This window comes from Acomys minous (assembly GCF_964271855.1).
Source record: "Acomys minous genome assembly, chromosome: 4".
Classification (NCBI taxonomy): Eukaryota; Metazoa; Chordata; class Mammalia; order Rodentia; family Muridae; genus Acomys; species Acomys minous.
The window spans coordinates 17,775,956-17,796,363 of NC_140486.1; the positions used below are offsets into that span (position 1 = coordinate 17,775,956).

The 20,408-nt window shown below is 40.6% G+C and overlaps 2 protein-coding genes across 18 annotated transcripts in view; one reads left to right on the forward strand and one right to left on the reverse strand.

Moving 5' to 3' along the window:
- STARD6 (StAR related lipid transfer domain containing 6) overlaps positions 1-20,408 on the reverse strand; it is a 22,652-nt gene continuing 2,244 nt past the window's right edge. The window contains exons 1-9 of one of the 11 annotated variants that reach the window (XM_084779586.1): positions 19,228-19,361; positions 18,505-18,672; positions 17,499-17,567; positions 15,573-15,666; positions 10,941-11,038; positions 8,199-8,325; positions 5,554-5,671; positions 3,143-3,236; positions 2-263 (exon numbers count right to left, since the gene is read on the reverse strand). In XM_084779586.1, the coding sequence (XP_084635712.1) occupies positions 65-263; positions 3,143-3,236; positions 5,554-5,671; positions 8,199-8,325; positions 10,941-11,038; positions 15,573-15,662 (726 nt within the window). In that variant the 5' untranslated portion in view covers positions 15,663-15,666; positions 17,499-17,567; positions 18,505-18,672; positions 19,228-19,361 and the 3' untranslated portion in view covers positions 2-64. Of the gene's footprint in view, positions 264-3,142; positions 3,237-5,553; positions 5,672-8,198; positions 8,326-10,940; positions 11,039-15,337; positions 15,389-15,572; positions 15,667-15,940; positions 16,095-17,498; positions 17,568-17,904; positions 18,052-18,504; positions 18,676-19,015; positions 19,189-19,227; positions 19,362-20,408 lie in introns of those variants that run through there. The other 10 variants (XM_084779590.1, XM_084779592.1, XM_084779589.1 and 7 more) reach the window with 10 other exon arrangements.
- LOC311596326 (lung adenoma susceptibility protein 2) overlaps positions 19,360-20,408 on the forward strand; it is an 18,110-nt gene continuing 17,061 nt past the window's right edge. For 6 of the 7 annotated variants that reach the window (XM_084779578.1, XM_084779580.1, XM_084779582.1 and 3 more), the window contains exons 1-2: positions 19,363-19,501; positions 19,782-20,118. The gene's annotated coding sequence lies outside the window, so the exon portion shown is untranslated. Of the gene's footprint in view, positions 19,502-19,781; positions 20,119-20,408 lie in introns of all 7 variants that reach the window. The other variant, XM_084779579.1, reaches the window with a different exon arrangement.

The window sequence follows — 20,408 nt, forward strand, 5'->3', positions numbered from 1 at the left end:
AAACTACACTTATTAGCAGTTTTGCTGTCTGAAATCTCTATGGTTTAATGGCAGAATAATGGCTTTATTTCTTTCTGGGCACTGATGAGTGTGCATGGTGCCGTCCCCGTGCTGGTGGATTTCTGTATGATTTTATGCCATCTTTTGCATTGAGGAAGAAGGTCACTAAGTTGGAAGGCATAGATTTCTCAACTATCGATGGGGGCAATTTTCCTCTCATTTCTGTCTGGACAAACATCACTAGCTTGGAGTATGCTGGGTTTCTGTAAGCGAATGAAGAGTTACAAAAGATGAGGCATTCTTAATTTAATCTTATGAAATGGCAAGTTTATAGAGGGTAAGATTCTTAAATTAATTCTCTCTGATTCTCTCCATAATGCATATGACAAGAGAGTTAACTAAAGGGGAAAACAGGAGAATAACCTGAGGTCACACCCTTATAAAATAAAAATTCTACAGAAAATATATTAAAATTTTAGTTTGAGTACCCCTTCCATTTGTTATTTATTTGATCCTTTGAGCGGACACACAACCCTCAGAATGCATACCTTTTCTTTTCTCTGCACACCTGTTCTAATCATGTTTGTGTAGCATTTATAAGCTTTATGTAGTACCTTTATATATGTAAATTATTTACTTAATAAGAAATACAATGCCTGCCTTGATTAAAAATGGAATAAACAGGGAAATGAAAATTATATACATATGTTCCTGTATATGTGCAGTTTTTCCAATGAAATATATTTATATTTTCCCTTTTTATTAAACAGATTCTTTTTTCATACAATATAATCTGAATACAGTTTCCCCTTCTTCTGCTCCTCCCACCCCCCCCCCCATCTGGATCCAGTCCCTTTTATGTCTCTCATTAAAAAAGAACAGGCTTCTAGGAGTTAACAACAAAACATAACAAAATTAAATATAATAAGATAAAATGAAAACCATCATATCAAAATTGGAGAAGCCAATCCAACATTATATTTATATAACTACTTTTATTAATTCCCCTTTCCTGGAATGCATCTCAGGCTGGCCCTGAACTCAGTATGCAACCCAGGCTGGCCCTGAACTCAGTATGCAACCCAGGCTGGCCCTGAACTCGGTATGCAACCCAGGCTGGCCCTGAACTCAGTATGCAACCCAGGCTGGCCCTGAACTCAGTATGCAACCTAGGCTGGCCCTGAACTCAGTATGCAACCCAGGCTGGCCCTGAACTCAGTATGCAACCTAGGCTGACCTTGAGCTCATCGTGGCAATCCTCCTGCTTCCACCTCCCAAGTTCTAGGGTTACAGGTTTATATTGCCATATTCAGCTACATGTGTAGTTTTAATCCTTAGATACTATGGTTACAGAAAATATACATTTGAGAACTTTAATTCATATTATCTTTTATAGAAAATTATAATGTGATTTTAAAAATGTAAAACTGCAAGCTATCATGTGAAAGGAAAAAATTTAAATGCAAATTCAAGGAAAAAAAAGGAGTGAAACAAAAGTTCCAACCAATAAAGTGGTGAGGGCTTTAATGCATTTTGAAATGAGCAGTGCAGTGGTGGATTCAAGTTATTTATGGTGTATAAATTCTATTGAATTCATTTATAAGGGCTACAGTTCCATTTAAGTACATCAATATTTAGGATATACTACAAAGTTTGTCTATGTAAAATTCTGTATCAGCTTGAAAATTATGGAAGCAGATAGAGTTTCACATAATGATTTTAAAATTGCAGTAACTGATTGTAGGAATGTCACCATTTCTGCGTAGCCCTGTGAAGAGTCCAGAGTCTATTAAAGCTCTACTTGAGTTTACTATGGGGTCACACATGTCATAAAGGCTTTCTGCTGCTTCTGGAGACTAATTCAGTATGGACAGTATGTTTTATAGCTCGAGTTCATATGCCTGTTGTCTAGAACGTTAGACTGGGTGGGAAGAGATAAGGAACCTTGGTTTCTGTCAGCACCTTTCTCCAGTCTGTGTAAATGGGACTTAACACTGACGCAGCAGGATGGCAGGCAGACTCGGCCCTACACAGTCATCAAGACCGTAAGAGTTGCTACTGAGAGCTGATGCTCCTCATTCATTTGGAGCACCAACTCACCTGTTTTGTTCTGCCAGGGATCCTAAGATCTTGGCCACAGATGCAAAATTGACAAAAAAGTGGGAAGACTGCACCTTCCTCCTATAACGACTATGTGCAGCAATGACAGTCCAATGACGTGCAAAATAGGCCGTAATTAAGTTCTTCAGTTCAGTAGAAAAAGCATTAGAGAAAATAGGGCTAAATCTAAAAATATATTTCTCTCGTATAAGCTTATGTTTCACCATTAAAACTTTTATGCTCATTTATGTGTCAATTTTGTTATTTAAGAAGAAATAATTTAGCATAAATTATAATAAATGAGTTTAGCAGGTGATATATATGCATGTATACATCTACTCCAATTCAATGCAATTCGTGCTTTTACTGAATCTGTTTTAGACTACCATTTGTCCTTCAGGTAACCACCTGCTGGCAGTACCTCACCTCTGATTTTGGCAGTTTTTAATCTGAATATACATAGGATGTCTCATTTTGTAGTTACATTCTTTAAGCCAGTGATGTCAGGCTCAGGGTAAAACATAAAATGTGTGCTATAATGTCAGGGAATTTTATTTTACTTTTTAATTTAAATTGTTGGTTTTGTTTTCAAATTCTTCATGAGAACACAGGAGTACTGTACCTCCATCATTTCCTCCTCTGCCCCACGGGCTCCTCCCATGCCCTTCTCCCCACTGCCACTACTTCGCAATGACCTCTTCTTCAATTATTGTTTCACATGCACCCTACTAAGCCCACTTAGTGTCCCTCAAATATGCATATGCTTAAAATTTCCTTAATTTATAGTGGAGAAACACAAACATCATGGAAGGATTAGCTATGAGAAAATATGTGTGCTTTATTATGCCCAGAAACCTCAATATATTTTTATTATTATATTTATAGCAAAAATATTTTTAAAAGTTATTTTAAAAATTGCTTCTAGGGACAGTTTTTGTCTTCCAATAAAATATGCTGGTACGTATTTCTATTGGTAAGTGAAGTAAATCGTATGTTCAAGTGAGAAATCTTGTTAAAATAAACATGTACGAATAACACTTACTCTTTCAGAGGTGAGCAGACATAGCCAGAGGGATGGTTATAACCACGGATATAATGTGAGCTTGGAGGATAGCCCGGGAAGTCCACACTGTTAGCTGTGATTTAAAAAGGTGACATGAGACCCAAGTCACAAGGACAGAAACTTATTTCTAGGAGCATAATGTTAAAATGTGATAGCATTTGACTTCAATGTTAATGCTAGTTTTACAGTGTACATATATCTCTACTTGTATTTCTAAAGATGCTTGTATATTTTTATACAAGAAAAACTTTTTAAAAGTATCATTTAACTACTTTCTGAAGTTCGAAACAAAAGAACACAGCATAAAGAGATTGTTTTATCGAGGCCAGGGATCACTGACTTTTGTTAATACTTTTATTCTCCATGAAGTAGCTGAAGTACTTAGACACTTTAAATGCCTACTTCTGTTAATTCCATGTACTAATTTCAAAGGGTAATTAAAATGTAGAATTTGCCTTAGTAATTAATTATGCGGCATGCTATGCACACTGCAGCAAAGAGAGGGAGGTGATTATGATTTGTGATAATTATATATTTTCTAAAAATAGTTTAAAATATACGACTTTTGCCACAGCCAGAGAATATGGATTTTCCTAAAGGATTTAATGAAGTCTATGCAAAATGCAAAGTGAATCATCAGGTGAAGAGCGGGAATGTGGCTGGTGAACCCTCCATGGGAACCACTTTCTAGACCGAGCCTGTGATACTGGCCTGATGGTACTACCAGAAGTAATAATCAAGTATTTTTTTCCATTTAAAATATGGAGAGTCTACTTCTCTTTCTTTTTAGAAATCTGCTACAGGTTAGCAAAGAGCATGACTTGTTAGTGAGACATGATTTTGAAAATCACAAAGACTGGATTTTAAAACCTAGTAGCTCATTAGGTATGTAAGTCAATATTTTCACTGCTTAATTTCTGGAAACTTCCACTTTAACAGTGAGATTATGCACACAAAATATGTAGTTCAAAGAAAGGTGAGCTTAAAAACACTAAAAACAATACTGACTATTCACAGAAAATTTATTCACTGGAAATTTCTTACAAAAAATTTAGTTTTGTTGCTGCACAATACGAATGGCTATTTTAGTTGCCAGTTTAAACTTGTATGATGCCTTGTTTATCAGTTTTTTTAGACAGAGTCTCAATATATAGTCCTGATTGGCTTGTAACTCACTATGTAGACAAGGCTGACCTCAAATTCACAGAGATCCTCCTGCCCCTGTGCCCTAGGTGCTGACACTAAAACATGCTCCATCCCCCCGACCTGACACATTCTCATTTCTTTATTTACTTATCTTGCTACGCTGGGGTGGAGCTTAGGGCCTCACATGGCTCTGCTAGCGCTGTGTCACTGAGCTAAAACTGTTATTTTACCTTCCCTCTGACTAGTAAGAAATGGCTTGCTTTTAAAATGTGGAAAATTACAGATATAATCCAGAAGAGGCAAAAATTTGTACAGTAGTAGGCTGTAAAAACATCCTATGTGCTGTACCCCTGAAAACAATGATTAAAGCGTGTGCACACTGCGAACGTGCGTCTTTAGTGATCTTCTGTAAGACCCAGAGCATTGCTGTGAGACGGAGGCCTGAGAGAGGTTCTGTCTGTGAAGTAGAGAACTAGAGTCATCCTATGGTAAATGCTGGGAAGTAGTACACAGCCTCACTGTCTACCTGTGAGTGGCTTAAGGTAGAGGAAACAGAAATTATAGGATTAAATCAGATTCGAGAGGAAAAGTGAGATCTTAGCCATTACACTGCCAAAGTGCTTTCACCATACATGCCTTTAAGCTTTCAGACTGGAAGCCCTTGTGGTGTGAGGAGGCTTTGAGTAAGGGACACATGTTAACAAATGCATTTTACAGAGTCACATTAGTGCAGAGCAGGGTAGGGTTACATCAGAATTTGCATTCTGTAGAAGAGATAAGCACATTTAAGGAAAGATCAATCCAGCAGTATTTACTATCTTCATATTTTATACTCAATAGTGTAACAATTATTTATATGCCTATTTTTTAAACAAGCCAAGCATAAAATTGTGTGTGTGTGTGTATGTGTGTGTGTGTGTGTGTGTGTGTGTGTGTGTGTGTGTGTGTGTGGTTTTCTTTCATCTGATTAAAAAATGTACACACTGACGTTGTAGCTTACAGTCATCTATCTGTACTGAGTCCACAGTTGAGACTGCAAACGTCCAAGAGAGACTTGTCTACACAGCACTGTGGGTTAGATAAAATGCGTGGCCAGTGTAGCCAACAAGCTTTTGGGTGGCACTGAATAAACAAACAGGAAAAGGAAATATAGTTTCATCTAAACTCTTAATACTAATGATTAAAGGCAAGAGTCCTAATGACACACAGTAATTCTAAGATATGGGCAAAAGGTCTTGACTTACTACTGATAATGTCTGTGTTCCCTTCGTAGTGCTTGATGTACACCAAGTCGATAAAGTCTCTGGAGGAAATGGAGCCCATGGCGAAACTTTGTGTAATGGTGTGGCATATAAATGTGTCCTGCAAGAAACCAAACCATAAAGACTGCAGGAGTTACTTAACGGAAGTGACTTATTGCTCCCCAAAGTACTTCATCATGTATGTTTCCCCCCCTGTCTTTGGGGGAAAAATAAGGTTTAAAAGAAGTGTCACAAATCATTGTGCATAGCCTGTATTCTCAGTGTTAAAAGATATTAGAGCACAATTATGAGCACATATGTTTAGCAAGGAACATGAAGATCATCTTTTCTTTCTATTTGTAGATGGAGAAGGCAAGGCCCATCTGATGAAACTAGACACACAGCTAGAAGTTCAGAATCTGGGCTCTCTGATTTCCCTAAAGCCCTGTTCTGTCAGTATATGTTGGGTAGGGAAAATACTCTGAAAATAAGGCCTAAAATTAAAGACCAGTGTTAAAGCCACCTGGTGAAACTGGATTTAGATTGGCTTAACTACACATTCTTCTAGCTCTGTGCCTTCAGATAAGATTTCCCAGCGTCCAACAGCCATCCTCACTAAATGGGCCCATGGTCACTCCTTGTCCCTGTCAGTGATTTCAGCTCTCTGCTGGCCTATGTTGCATGACAGAGTTTTCCTGGGGAGACATAAAACACAGGTCTATTCATTTCAGAAAGGGAACCCGTGACAGACCACCATAAGGGATCTACCAAAGTCCACGTCAGTGAGCTAGTGAGTTTTATTAGGGTTACTTACAGGAGCAGAAATAACTCAAAGATAGTTGCACTACCAAAGCCCACCCCAGTATTGAATTACAGCTCATAAAAGCTGGAAGCCTGGAGCTCACTGCATAGCCTGCCGGCAGCTCAGAGTTTGAGAGTGTCTTTTGCAGGTGGCTCAGTTTATCTCTGCCTCTTCTAGGCAGCTCAGCTGGTCCTGGTTTCTTCCAGGCAGTTGCACAGTTTTCTGCTTTTTTCCAGGTTGTTTGCTTGTCTGAGAGACTCTCAGCAGTCTTTACTACTCATAAAATCATGAGGAGGAGGAGCCTAGTGAATCTGGTCACTTTCAGGGACTTCCTGAAGCCATTTTGAGTTGTTTACTTCCCGTCTTAATGGAACTTCCCTAAAGGATGTAATGTTCCGCTTCCCCTAAGAGCACCCTGTTGTTTCACTTCCTTGTAAACAGTCTATCATAAAATAGCCTGTACAGTTTCCCTTTTTACATTCTACATATCAAGAAATTTCCAAGATGGAAGGCTTTAACTTGAGAAAACTGCTACACAACACCTTAGCCTGCTTCCCCTGTAGCCTGTGGCTATTTAATCTGTTCTCATGTTGCCTGTGAGTTAAGATACCCTATTCTCCTGGTACATAATTATACACCACTGTTTACCTAATTTGTCCATTGTATTGTATATATGTCTCCAAGAGTGACAATCTTTCCTCATCCATGGACTGCATAACAGGCTGTGAACATGCCTGGAGGTGAATGTTATAAATGTGAAAAGGAAGAGGGAAATAATGACATTATTTAGAGGTACTATGAAGCACTGACTGGAAGGGGCAGGAACTGGGTCTAAAGTCTGGCTTGTATCACATATTTGCTATAGGAGTCTTGGGCAAGCCACATGACCTTGGTCTGCTTTTTAAAAAGTGCCAAATGTAGCATTCTTTCCTACTGACTTGCAAAAACAGCAGACATTTCTGAAATGTTAATGGACCCTTATGGTCAGTGCTACACGATGGTGAATGAAAACTTCTCATGTCTGTTTTCATTAGTGAAGCACATTGTTTCTCAAGCTGACTGCTCAAATATCGAAAAGATCAAAGGCATTGCTTACCTGCCTTCCCCCCCCCCCCACCATGTACCTAGTGCTTTAACTAAAATACTATAATACTATAGGGAGTGTTTCTCTTCTGATTCTATTTGGTATTCTATGTGGCTCTTTTGTTGGGGTGGCCATCTCTTTACTTATATTTGGGAAATTTTCTTCTATGATTTCATTGAAAATATTTTCCAGGCCTTTGGCATGGTATCCTCCTACTGTGCCCATAATTTGAAGGAGATCGATCTCAAATGTTCCATTTACACTTACAAATTATTTTTTAACTGATTGATTCATTTTTTCTATCTTATCCTTGTGCTCTGCTATTCTATCTTCTATATGATACATTCTACTGGCTTTTCTTTTTAGTTTTTCATTTGACTTTGAGTCTTCATTTTCAGTTTCATATCTTCAGTTAAGTGTGATAGTCCAGGCTCATAATTCTGTCACTCAGAAAACTGAGGTTGAAAGCAGCTTGGGCAGGATGTGGTCTCAAACAAATTTTAACAGCATTAGTGGTGTATGTATATGTGTGTGTGTGTGTGTGTGTGTGTGTGTGTGTGTGTGTGTGTGTTTCAGAGATAGTGTTTGCGAAGCATGCAAATGGCCCTTAGTTCAGTCCCCAACTCTGTAATTAGCACAAAAGCAGCTATTTTTTTTATCTATAAGACATATATTCAATATTAGTTTAAAAACCTTAATTCCTAAGACATTAAAAAATAAGTAATACAGTAAACAATTATTTACTATTAAATATCAAATTACCGAATCAATCTTGTGTATGACATTGTACCCTTTCAAGGATTTGTCCCATGTTACTCTGTTCTCGGGTTGGTAGAGGAAATCAGAGAGCTTAGCTGTTGATTCTGGGATTATCCCTTCAATACGATACCTATGGTGACCAAAGAAAAGAAAATTAAAAACTAGCTTAAGCGGAAGACATACTACTATTGGCAGTAAAGATAGCAAGCAACAGTAAACCAGCAATGGTGAAGCGGAGTACCCCACAGCTACAACACTTGGGACCTAAAACTCTTTTTATTTTGGATTCTTTCTAGTCTTTGCATATATGTAAAGTCATGGGGATGAGATCTAAGTCTAAGCACAGAACTTGTGCTTCAGAGTCTTTAGATACATGCTCTATAAGGGGATTTTTATACAATATTTCAAGTACTTTTGCTCAATACATTATATTGGGTGGGAACTAGCATAGCTTACTTAAATAAGCATTGCAGCAATTATTTCAAAGTTTGATTTTCTAGGCAGGTCTGGTGGCAGAGACCAGTAATCTCAGCTACTTGAGGGGCTAATCAGGCAGAAGAATCAGCATATATAATTTCTATCTAGGCCGGAAGGTGAGTTCAAGACCAGACTGGGCAACTTAGTGGGACCCTATCTCAAAAAGTAGACAGTTTGAGGACACCGCTCAAAGGTAGAGAACTTTCCCAGCATGTGTTAGGCCCTGATGGTCTATGCTGTAACTACATTTTTTAGAGACAGTGACCTTTAACCCTTGTGTGATGTTGTTATCCATTAAGAGATTAAATGATGGGGGAAAACCTGATCCAAATCCACTATAAGCAGAAGGTGATCTCTCCAGCTGACAGTTTGCACATACTGCCTCAGACTGTCCTTCCTTTATTTAATGCCTCTCTGTGGGAAGACTGTAAACTCTGATAGTGACTTCACTTTTTGTGTTTCTAACCTAATAATACCTATGTATACCTTTCATAAAGCAGTCCTTTCTGAGATGTAATTACTGATGATGGCTAACACAGTCTCTTAACAGCCTCCCACCAAGTGACACCAAACAAACTGGGTTGGATATACTGTCTACCTTTATGTACTTTATTTGGTGGACAGCGACATATTGTCCAGGCCCTATTGGAAAGAATGGCAAAAGTGGACAAACTAGAGATCACAGGGATATAAAGGGTGAAGAGGGAAACACTGTGTCAGCGCTTTTTGGGGGAGAGTTGGAAGTCTGTTTTACAATTATTTACAACAATATTATAAGATACTATTGAACTGTTGACATTAATGATAGTGATTCTTTTTCTTGTGAAATAATGATAGAAAAAATCTGCGAAATGACCGAGTTCAAGCCCCAAATTCTAGTTTTGAAAGGGTGCTATACAACTTACCACTGAATCACCTAACTTTTGTTCTATAAATTATTCATAAGGTGGGAAGGCAGTGGAGTTTAAATGATACGGTTCCAATGATCTTATTGACACTATGTGAATGATTGTTTATTATTTCTATTTACGTGTGTGTGCCTGCCTGAGTTTATGTGCCCTATGCAGATGCCCACAGAGGCAGAGGACATGGGATCTCTGAGAACTGATGTGAAAGGTACCTGTGAACTGAGCTACCTGATGTGAGAGCTCGAAGGTGTATGTTGGTCCTCTGGAGGAGCAGCAAGTGCTCATAAAGACTGTGGCCCTCTCCAGCCCTGGGAATGGTTTTGATAAGGAGATGCTTTAGGACTTATGCTTAGGAAGGTGCTAAATCAGGATGCATACTATGCTAAGTCAGGGCTTTTCACTTCGGTCACAGCAACTTTATCCATCACTTTTGTTGTTATACAATTTTAAAACTCATTTGAATCTGAATACTGTTAGTTATAAGATAGACAGATATCTCATGTGCCTTCTTCAGACGTTTAAGAAAGGATTGAATGTATTGGTAATGATCATCAGAACAAAACATAATAGCTGATAGGAAGGAAACGTGCACAGGGAATAAGCATGAAATGTTAATGCAGAAAAGGTTCTCTGTAGATGGCTTCTCTGGACAGTGTGCCTCAGTCCTCTGTAGATGGCTTCCCTGGACAGTGTGCCTCAGTCCTCTGTAGATGCCTTCCCTGGACAGTGTGCCTCAGTCCTCTGTAGATGCCTTCCCTGGACAGTGTGCCTCAGTCCTCTGTAGATGCCTTCCCTGGACAGTGTGCCTCAGTCCTCTGTAGATGCCTTCCCTGGACAGTGTGCCTCAGTCCTCTGTGATGCCTTCTCTGGACAGTGTGCCTCAGTTATTCCATGGATACTTTTAGGATTCAGAAGAAATAATGACTAAGACAATACAGGTAGCCTTTGAAGCAAAATCCTGGCTTCTAAAAGGGTTTGTTTCACTATTACAATGTAGGTGCCCTGGGGATCGTCACCTGTAGGCCTTTATTCACCTGAAAGGGGTGAGCAGTAATGCTATCATATTGTGAGATAAATTAACATTTTATTTGATGAATGCCTGACATACGTTAGAGGGATGTGTGGTCGAGGGCAGGAAAGGAAGGTGTTCTGAACACAGATGTGCTGTTCTCCTGAGGCATAAAATAAAACCAAGCACTCAACATTAACCACCAAAGGTTCTTTTCGGGGAATAAATTATTAACAAAAGGCACAAATGCTAACAAAATATATAGACTACTTTTTATAATGCAGTATCTTTAACTTTCTGTTCGGAAAGCAATATAACAAAAGCCCATACACTTACTAAGTAAATAGTTACCATGTGCCTATGTTCTGGTGTAGGGATACCACAAAACACAAGGGTGACTTATTTCTAGGCTCGTTCCTACTCAAGTTCCCATTCATACACTTCATATTCTAGTAAGACATATATAATGAATTAAAAAATAAATTCCATATAGTGTCACCTTTGAAGGTTCCAACAGCAGAACAGTTAAACAGGGACTGAGTGTTTATATGCAGGACAATTGGCCTGGTGGGCAAGAAAGGTCACTCTGAAGATGAGATAGTGAAGCTGAGAACCTGACAATGAAGACTGACATTAACTGTGGAGAGATATGGGGGGATGTATGCCAAGACAAACCAACCAACCAACCAACCAACCAACATCCAAACAAAATAGCCCTTCCTCAGCTGTGAAGGCTTTGTGGCTAAGTACACAGTATTTGGCAACACACGTCTTGTGGATGTAATAAAAGGAGAAAGAGAATGATAATAGGAAATGAGGCTGAGAGTGACTCTGAGGTCAAGATAAACTGTTTGGATTTATTTAGATGTGGAAAAAATATCCTTTAAAGGACATTATACAGGAGAGTGAAAAAACTCAATTATATTTTCAGACCCTGCCTTGGGCACTGGGTGAACAATGGGGTGTGGCTGAGCAAGAACAGAGATGGGAGTCATTCACACAGCCTGACAGGTGGTGGTGGCTGTAGCAGGGTAACACTGAGAAGCTAACAGAAACCTACTCTACGACCTTTCTCTAGTCTGTTTTAAAATACATCCTTACTAAAAAGAGAGTTAGCGGGCTAGCTTCGTGCTCTTGACTGCAGAGGGAAGTGCTGCACCTGCCCGGGAATGCAAATCTGCTCAACCGCCTGCAGCAGAGCTCAGGTAGGTGACAGAGGAGGGCTAGGCACATCTGAAATTGAGAGAACACTGATGCTTATAATCCTCTTGTCTTCTACAGTCCACAGTAGACAGTGACCTAACCCATGCACCATGGGAGCACCCAGTGCAAGAGAAGACGAGGAAGTACCCCTTGAAATTCACTAGCAAATATGAATGGCTCAGCAACCCAGAGTCACCGCTCCAAAGAGCAATACAGAGAGTTATTATCAGTTGAGTTGGTTGTTTGAAAAGAAGAAAATTTACCAACTCTTAGCCAAACTAACCAAGAGTAATAAAATCTAAATTAATAAAATTAATCAAAATATATAGTTGGAAAAAGATAGCATTTTTAAATAAATGGTGCTGGAAAAACAGAGTATTAACCTGCAGAAGAAAGAAATTGAGTTTGTATGCCTCATCTTGTACAAAAATCAATTCAAACTAGATTAAAAAGTCTAATGCAAGACACAAAACTTTGAAAGTGGCAAAGGAAAACACTCCAGGGCACAGGTGTAGGAAGCAAACTTCTGAAGAGAACCCTAACAGCAAAGCAAATAGCCATAAGACGTCATGCCAATTAAAACGCTCCTGCACAGCAAAGGAAGCCAGCTGAGTGAACAGCAGCCCACAGAGTGAGAGAACTGTGGCCAGCTATATTTCAAACTGTTAATACCTACACTGTGGAAAAGATTGTAAAAAATTAAACACCAAAACCTTCCCTGCCCAGTCAATAAATGAACCAACAAACTGAGCAGTGTCTTTCACGAGAAGAAACACAAACATGTAATAAAAAGGAGAGGAGGTGTGGAACTAAGCAATGATTGGGCACCATACGGCCACCAGCTGCTCCTAACCCTGTGAGAAAGATTTCATATATAACTGCCCCCAGCCCTCATTCCCTACTATTGTGTTCCTTAGCTACGTCAGTTCAGTAGGCCCTGCAGCAGGACAATACTGCCACCTATTGCTTGAACCTTTTACTATCCCTTCTTTTTCTTTTTGACTCCTTTCTCTTTTGCTGTCCTCCTCTTACTGTTAGGTCTCCTCTCAAGCTCAGAGGCTGGCCTGGTTTATGATAGCTGGGAAGTATTTATTCACAAACCTATACCATTTTTCCTTTACTGCAACTATTCTCCCTGCTGTGTATGCCTTTCTCCTCAACTTCCCATCTAATGACATAATGCCCACACTGGTCTCATTGTCATTGATTACCTCTTTTTCTTCGCCTTTCCTCATACTAACATATTAGTATACACAGTACTACTGGGGTCCCTCAACTCCTCAAATTAATATTTAACAAGAGCTGTTTTGCTAGTCTATTTTCAGAGTGGGTTAACTATTGGATAGTGACTTGTGCTGCAGATAATGTTTAACCCACAAGGGCAGACTCAGATGGAAAAGCCCTGTGTTGGAGCACCTCAGTCTAACAGATAAAAACATCACTACAACTACAATCTAGTCTTCACCCAAACACTGCATATAAAGGTCTCTGAACAGATGAAAGGCGGACTGAAGGAGGAGAGCAACAACAGAAATTTCAACCAATGCTCTAATTCAAGATAGGTAGATCCCAGTGTGAAAACATAACAGGAAGCCAAGACAACCTGACTCTGCCTAACATTACTAACATCCCATAGTAATAATCCCCAATTAAATGACTTCAGTGAAATTCCAGATACAAAATTTAAAAGAGTGACTATATATATGGTAAAACAACTCAAAGAGGACTCCCGTATTTACCAAGAGGATATTGACAGCTGAATGAAACAATGAAATCAAATCATAACATGAAAGAAAGAATTTAATAAAGAAAAATTCTGAGGAAAACTTGAATCAAAATGATGATAGAAATGAAAACACAATAAGTAAATAAAAAGTACTGTTGAAATCTTTGGCTGTATGTGAAAGAGAAAATGTCAGGGTATGAAGATAAAATACAGGAATTGGATCATTCAATCAAGGTCAATGATAAAAGTTTAAAAATGTATGAATGGATTATGCAAGTCCTTTGGGATGTCATGAAAAGGCAAGCATATGAATTAAAAGGCACAAAGGAGAAGACTTTCCTGCAAAAGGCATATAACATATTCTTAATAAAACCATAGCAGGTTCAAGAGGCAGAAAGAAACCAAACAGAACCAGAGAAGAAGCTCCCTGATTCATTATAGTTAAAATACCAATGTACAGAACAAAGGAAGTATCTCATGAGTTGGGAAAGAGAAGGGCCAAGAGATACACAGAGGCAGGCCATCAGAACAAGTGTTGGGGTTTCCATCCAAACCACGGCAGCAAGCAGGAATGGGGCTGATGTCCTTCAGACTCCAAAAGACAGATCATAATTGCTGTACCTAGTCAAAATACCTGCCATAATGCACCGACAAAGAAAACCATTTCCATGCCCAAAGCTGGCTAGAAGAATGGTGCTGCCCACAGTGGCCAGAGTTTTTCTGTATCCAGTTGGCAAGACAATCCCCAGCCTGATCTAGGAAAGCCTCCCCTGAGACTCTCTTCCTAAGGTATTGTACATTGGGTCAAGCTGACCAATATGTTTATTTCCCTGGTGTACCTCCCCCACCCCTGGTTTAGTTTTGGAAAGTGCCACTATTAGGGTCATCTATTGCCTAGGCAACAACAAGAAGAATTATTTTCTTGGTACTTATTAAAATGAAGGAGAGAAACTAACTCCATCCTTACCTATCAATTTAAAAAAATGGCGTGCAGGAGGCTAAAGAAGAAAAAGTTAGTGAGACCTATCTCCAAAACCAAACAACAAACTCACGAACATTGGCATACAAATACAGGTAAACTTTAGTAAGATGAAAAATAAACAACAACCATAAAACCCTACTCTCAGCCAAATGTACAAAGTCTAGAATTTGGTCATGATCTCCTAAAAAATAAAAAATAAAAAAAAGGAAAAAGGAAACCTTAAGATATGTCAGCACAGTCACTTTTAGTGTTTAAAACAGTCTAACCCATCAATTATAGGGAAAAACCTGCACTTATGAATAAGAGAGAAAGTTGACAGGCATTTGAGAGAAAAGTGAATGATTCCAAACATCATAAAAATACTAATATTGAAAAAAACAAAATAAAATAAATCTAATGCTAAGGCCAGCCAAGAACGTCAGTGTGCTTCTGCAGAGCTTTCCTTTCCTAGTCAATCAGAAGGATGGTTTTGTGTGTATATACATTGTTTTCTGGTGCTAGGGACCAATCTCCGGGCCCTGTCCATGCTAGGGAAGTGCTCTATGCTGTAGATCTGCAGAAGAGATTAATTTACTTCGTGACTATATTCAGGTCTGGAAATTGTTGCACAATACATGAGTACTCTGCTTTATAAAAATCACATGATTTCATGCATCATCTCCTGGTGAGTATGAAATAATTTGTTTTGTTTTGTTTTGTTTTCTTTTGTTCGAGACAGGGTCTCTCTATGTTAGCCTTGGCTGTAGTTTATTGTGGTTAATAAAGTGGTATTTACTTCCAGATTTGGTAATGCCATTGAATTGAAAACAGTGACTGTAAATGGGAAAATGTACTCACAGATTGCCGAGGAATATTCTAGAGGCCTTGCTGGAAACAGTTACCTTTTTCTCAAAGGGGAATAAAATCCAGAAATAAATTAACTGTCAGATACGGGAAAACCAAACAAACTGAGAACAAAACAAATGCAAAACTATGATTTTTTTTTGCTTATAAAAGGACATATTATTTTAAAATGTCTTTACAGTAAACTTTCATTGAGAAATAAACGCTTCGAAAATGCTTGTTTTCTTACTGAAGTTTTAACCACTTTCCAGCCAGACAGATCTTGATTGTAAGCTAAAACTTGTTCAGCAGTTTGTTGGGCAATTGCCTTATAGTCCATCTACCTGTGAAAATTTAAAAAGAAAGATGGTAAAATATAATCATATAAACAACAACAAAATCCATATTGCAAAATCTGGTCTTGAACTCATAAACTGAAGCCACTCTTCTGCCCCAGACTCTCAAATAGTTGGTACTATAGTCGTGCTATAGTACACTTTCATGCTATTTTTTAAACAATATTTGTCATTTAGTGATACACAATAATTATTTCATCACCTGCACTCACACACCTCTTTCTTTAAATGAGAAAATATGAAAATGTGTACGACACCAGACCTTGAAATCCCCTGGGTGGCATCAGATCCCTGGCCAGTGTGAAGCGTGGTATGAAGTATTTCTTCTTTGTTCTTGATATAAAATTAGATTATACATAACATCCTGTAGAGTCAAAATGTTAAATAAAGCCCTAAATGTGTTAAATGAATGCCCAGGGCATGGCATGCTCTCTCAATAAGCCATTATGTCTACAACGTTCTTGTTTTCTTTGTGATGTGTCATAGTCTGTTCATCATGTGTTCTTGACATTAGCCATGTATAAGTGGGTGGCTGAGGCCATATCTGGCTTCCTTGTCACGTATACTCCCATTAGCTGTCTTCTTGTCCACTCAGCCACAGTCATATCAAACTCCTAGATAGTCTTCAAATACAACCAAGAAATGCCCTATCTCAAGGCCTTTGTCCTTACTGTTCCCTCTCCTTGGAAAGTCCGTGAGAGATTACGGTTTGGTGGATCCTTTGCTTAAATGTCAACAGCTCAGACAAGATCCTATCCAAAGCAATTCAGTTTAACTAAGCACTGCAAACGACTGTTTCCTTCCTCCACATTGACAGACTGAAACTGGGTGGATATTAGGTCCTGAGGGCAGAGACTTCGTGCATAAGACCAGTGTCTTTATAAGAGCCTGCAGGCACCTTATTTGTCCTCTCTGCCCTGAGGACACAGCTATAAGGCAACAGTCTGCAGTCCAGAAAAGTGCTCTGACCAAGCATTACCGTGTGCTGGTCAGACTTACGGCCTCCACAAGTGTGAGAAATAAACTTTTGCTCTTTATAAGCCACCTAGCTATGATAATACGTAGTAGTACCCCAAAGGGACTCAGTACAGTAGCAGTAAGTATAGCAAAACCAACTAAGATACTTTGTTGTGAATGTTTCAGAAGCTGGCATATCACGGCCCTTCAGCCCATCCTTCTGTTTTCAGTTAGGAGGAGCTGGAGATGTTATGAGGAACACAGTGACATGTGGGTTCAAATCCTGACTCTGACACTACAAGCTGGTCAAATGCCTAGGCTCTGAATTTCAACTGCTAACATTTATAGAAAGGAGATAATGATGCTCGTAGAGGTCCCTAATGGTTAAGAGAGTTAGTCTATGCAAAAATGCTTGAAGCAGTGAGGAGTTTGTTCAGGGTGGTCAACAGGTTAGTTTCTTATGAACAGTTATAAACATCACTAAAATGTTCTTCAAATAACTGCCTCCAAGCACCTTAACACATCTTTTGTTGTTGTTGCTGTTTTTGTTTTGAGACAGGTTTTTTTTTCTGTCTTGACTGTCCTGGATTCACTTTGTACATCAGGGTGGACTTGAACTTACAGAGATCCACCTGCCTCTGCCTCCCCTAGTGTTGGGATTACAGGCGTGTGCCACAGTGCCAGGCCTACAACTTAAAGCATAAATATCATAACATTTAGAAGATCCTTAGCTCTCACCTGACGCTTGCTTGCTTTCCTAGAAAGGCACAATACCTAGGCACTATCTTTTGTATTGGAAAAGCCACAGTACAATATTAGAGAGTCCTGGACTCACTTTCCTAGAGAAGTGCTGGTTCCTTTACCTTTCTCAAACCTTCGCGCCCCATGACACCATCCTCCAAATCCTGTTGGCGATCTCCATATCTGTTAACCTGTAAGGCAACAATGCAAGACTATTTTGATCCATAACTTGGGTCAACATATTTTATAAATTCTCCACAATGTCCTCCCTTAACACTTTGTATCTTGACTGAAAACATATCCCTCGGGGTGGAAATAATGTCGTACTTTCCTATTGTTGTGATAAAACACCGTGACCAAGGCCACTTATAAAAGAAAGCGTTTAATTTGGGGTTTACGGTTTCAGAGGATCAGAGTCCATGTGACAGAGCAAAGGCACGGCATCAAGAGCACCGAGAGCTTACATCTTGATTTGCAAGATGGAAGCCCCCCCCTCCCAGTGGCACAGCTCCTCTATCAAGGCCACACCTTGTAGTTTGTAGCTCTTCCCAAAGAGTTCTGCCAACTGGAGAGCAAGTACTCAAACATCTGAGCCTACAGACCCTTTCTTATTCAAACCACTGCCAGGCAGTTTGCAAGAACTATTGTTTCTTCCATTGTGATGATTGAATTTATCAACTTAAGCAAGTGTTCTGCCACTGAGCTACATCACAAAGCCAAGACACTTTGAAGGTATTGTTTATGAATGACCTTTAAAAGATACCTAGATGGAATTTAGGTGTATTAAACAAAAATCTAGTCTTTTTAAAGGTCATTCTGTAGACACTGTTTGGCTGTTCTCCAAAATGGGCTTGTCCTAGCACAAAATACAGGCTTTTAGTTATCAGTGATTTAGCTACTGATCTAGAAATCTCACAATTATTGGCACTTATCATTAGCTGTAAGTTTCCACGTGGGTTGTATCATTATTTTAGAATCACTTCACATTTCCATAATAGATATGTGCTTAATGAACTACTTAATTCTATTTTATAGCATCTTCCTATTTCATGTGCTGAGAGAAATGGGAAGGTACCGTTCAGAAGGGTAGAGAGGGTACAGGAGACAGGTGAGTTAGAGTTCTGTTACCTGTTGAGTTAACACTGGATGAACTGGGACGTATTGGCGCAGAAGTAAAGGATGCCTTCAGCCATAGAGTCAGTGAAACACAAACGTTGATCAATGCGGAGACAGCATCTTTTTTGGTATAGCACTTGGTTGCAACTTGATTCTTTTCACCTCACATCCTGTCCTAACCTGCTAGACAGGTTCACACAAGTTAGTGATCTTTATGTTTGTATAATTTCCCTCTTTCTGTGCTGCCTGACTGGGTTCCGAATCCGTGTTGGATCACGGATTCTTTCCTGGGAAATCAAGGTCCCCGAAGAGTTTGTTATATCCCATCCACAGGCCTGTCCAACTTTCTTCCCAAGTCCCGAATCTGCGGCCTGTTTGAGATGAGTGGAAGCCTAGGAGGGTCAGGATGGGGATGTTTCTGAGGGAGGACTTGGCGGGCAGAGTGCCCTTGGCTGAACTGGTCCCTATCTTTGGGTAGGGGTGGGGTGGGGTTGGTGTTGCTCTGAAGCCACGCAATGCTCACTGGGAAAGACTTGGGCTTTCAATCTGGCTCTCAAGGGAAGGGACTTGCCACAGAGGGCGCCTCCAAGTCTCCTACTGCATGGTTCCCTCTCACTGCCCGGGAAGCCCAGCCTGCCAACTGTGCGCCGCTGAGTGGCCGAGAAGAGCAGTGGCCGGGATGAGGGGTGGTTCCCATCCAACTCAGAGAGAAAGAAGACAAGGAAGAATCCCCACCTCCCCTGAGGGATGGCGACCTAACGCCCCTCCACGCCCTTTGACCTCTGAACTCCTCGCGGGGCTCTCCAGCCTCCGCAGCACCTCCCCCTCGCCGAGCGCTACGCATGCGCCCCGGGGCTGGCGCCATGTTGGGTCGGTTTGAATGCAAGCGCGGGGCGGCGGAGGAAATAGCGGTCTTGAGGAGGGCGGTGCCACGCTCGGGGATGCCTCGTCGGCCCGTCCGGTTTGCGAAGGGCTTCGGCTTTCGGCGGAGACTGTAGAAAGTGTCCCGGTGAGTGGTGTGCGGGGAGCGCAGCATCCTTCCACAGCTGGATGTTGGCGATGGGCGGCGGCAGGACGGGGAAGGAAGACCCTCCCAAGGGGGGGGAACTCTATGGAAATAGAGGAGGGGTGTCCCGGGGTGCGGTGACCCGAGCGGTCCCCACGAAGTTCGGGACTGCGGGTGCAGGGCAGGGCCCTGAGGGCTCGGGGGGCGTTGTCACGCGGCGTCCGCGGCCGCCTCGGCTGCTGCTGGGTGGAGGTTCTCAAAGGCCATGTCTGCGTCCACACAGGGATGCTGTCCCCCGGGAGCCGGAACACGACCCCCAGCACACGCGGACGGGCCGACTTTCTGCAGCCCACCGCCTGCCAAAATCAGTGTTCCAGATCCATCGACGCTCCCCTTGGCAGAATAAACCAGCCTCGGCTTTCTTCCAGCATTTAGAACGCTCTGAGCAGCGGTTTCCAAGAGTTGCTCCCAACTTCCAGAGTGACCCTTTTGCGCGCTTTGGACAACAGCAGCCTTGTGCTTTGAATCGAGGTGGTTGAAAATATTCTGTTCCCATTTTATCATTCAGCACGATGGATTTGATTTTGGAGATCCAAACGGAAGCGCTTGCGAAGGCAATGGTAAGATATATGGGATTTACTTAAAATGTATGTAATTGGGACCAGTCCTGTGACCGAAATGGGAGGGAGGGAGTCAAACAGTTAAAGTATGCTGATCATAGTTGGAAGCAGGGCTGGCCGTGGGGTTTCTTAAACTAGTCTCTCTCTGCACAGACTATCAGTAAGACTTTCGGATTTTTTGTCATGTAAATGGAGGTAAGTCTCAGCCACTCAGAGAACTAAATCCAACAGCCTTCCCTTTGAAGATGTTGCTTGTTCTTCAGGTTTTGTGAAGTGAAATTGGCAGCCTA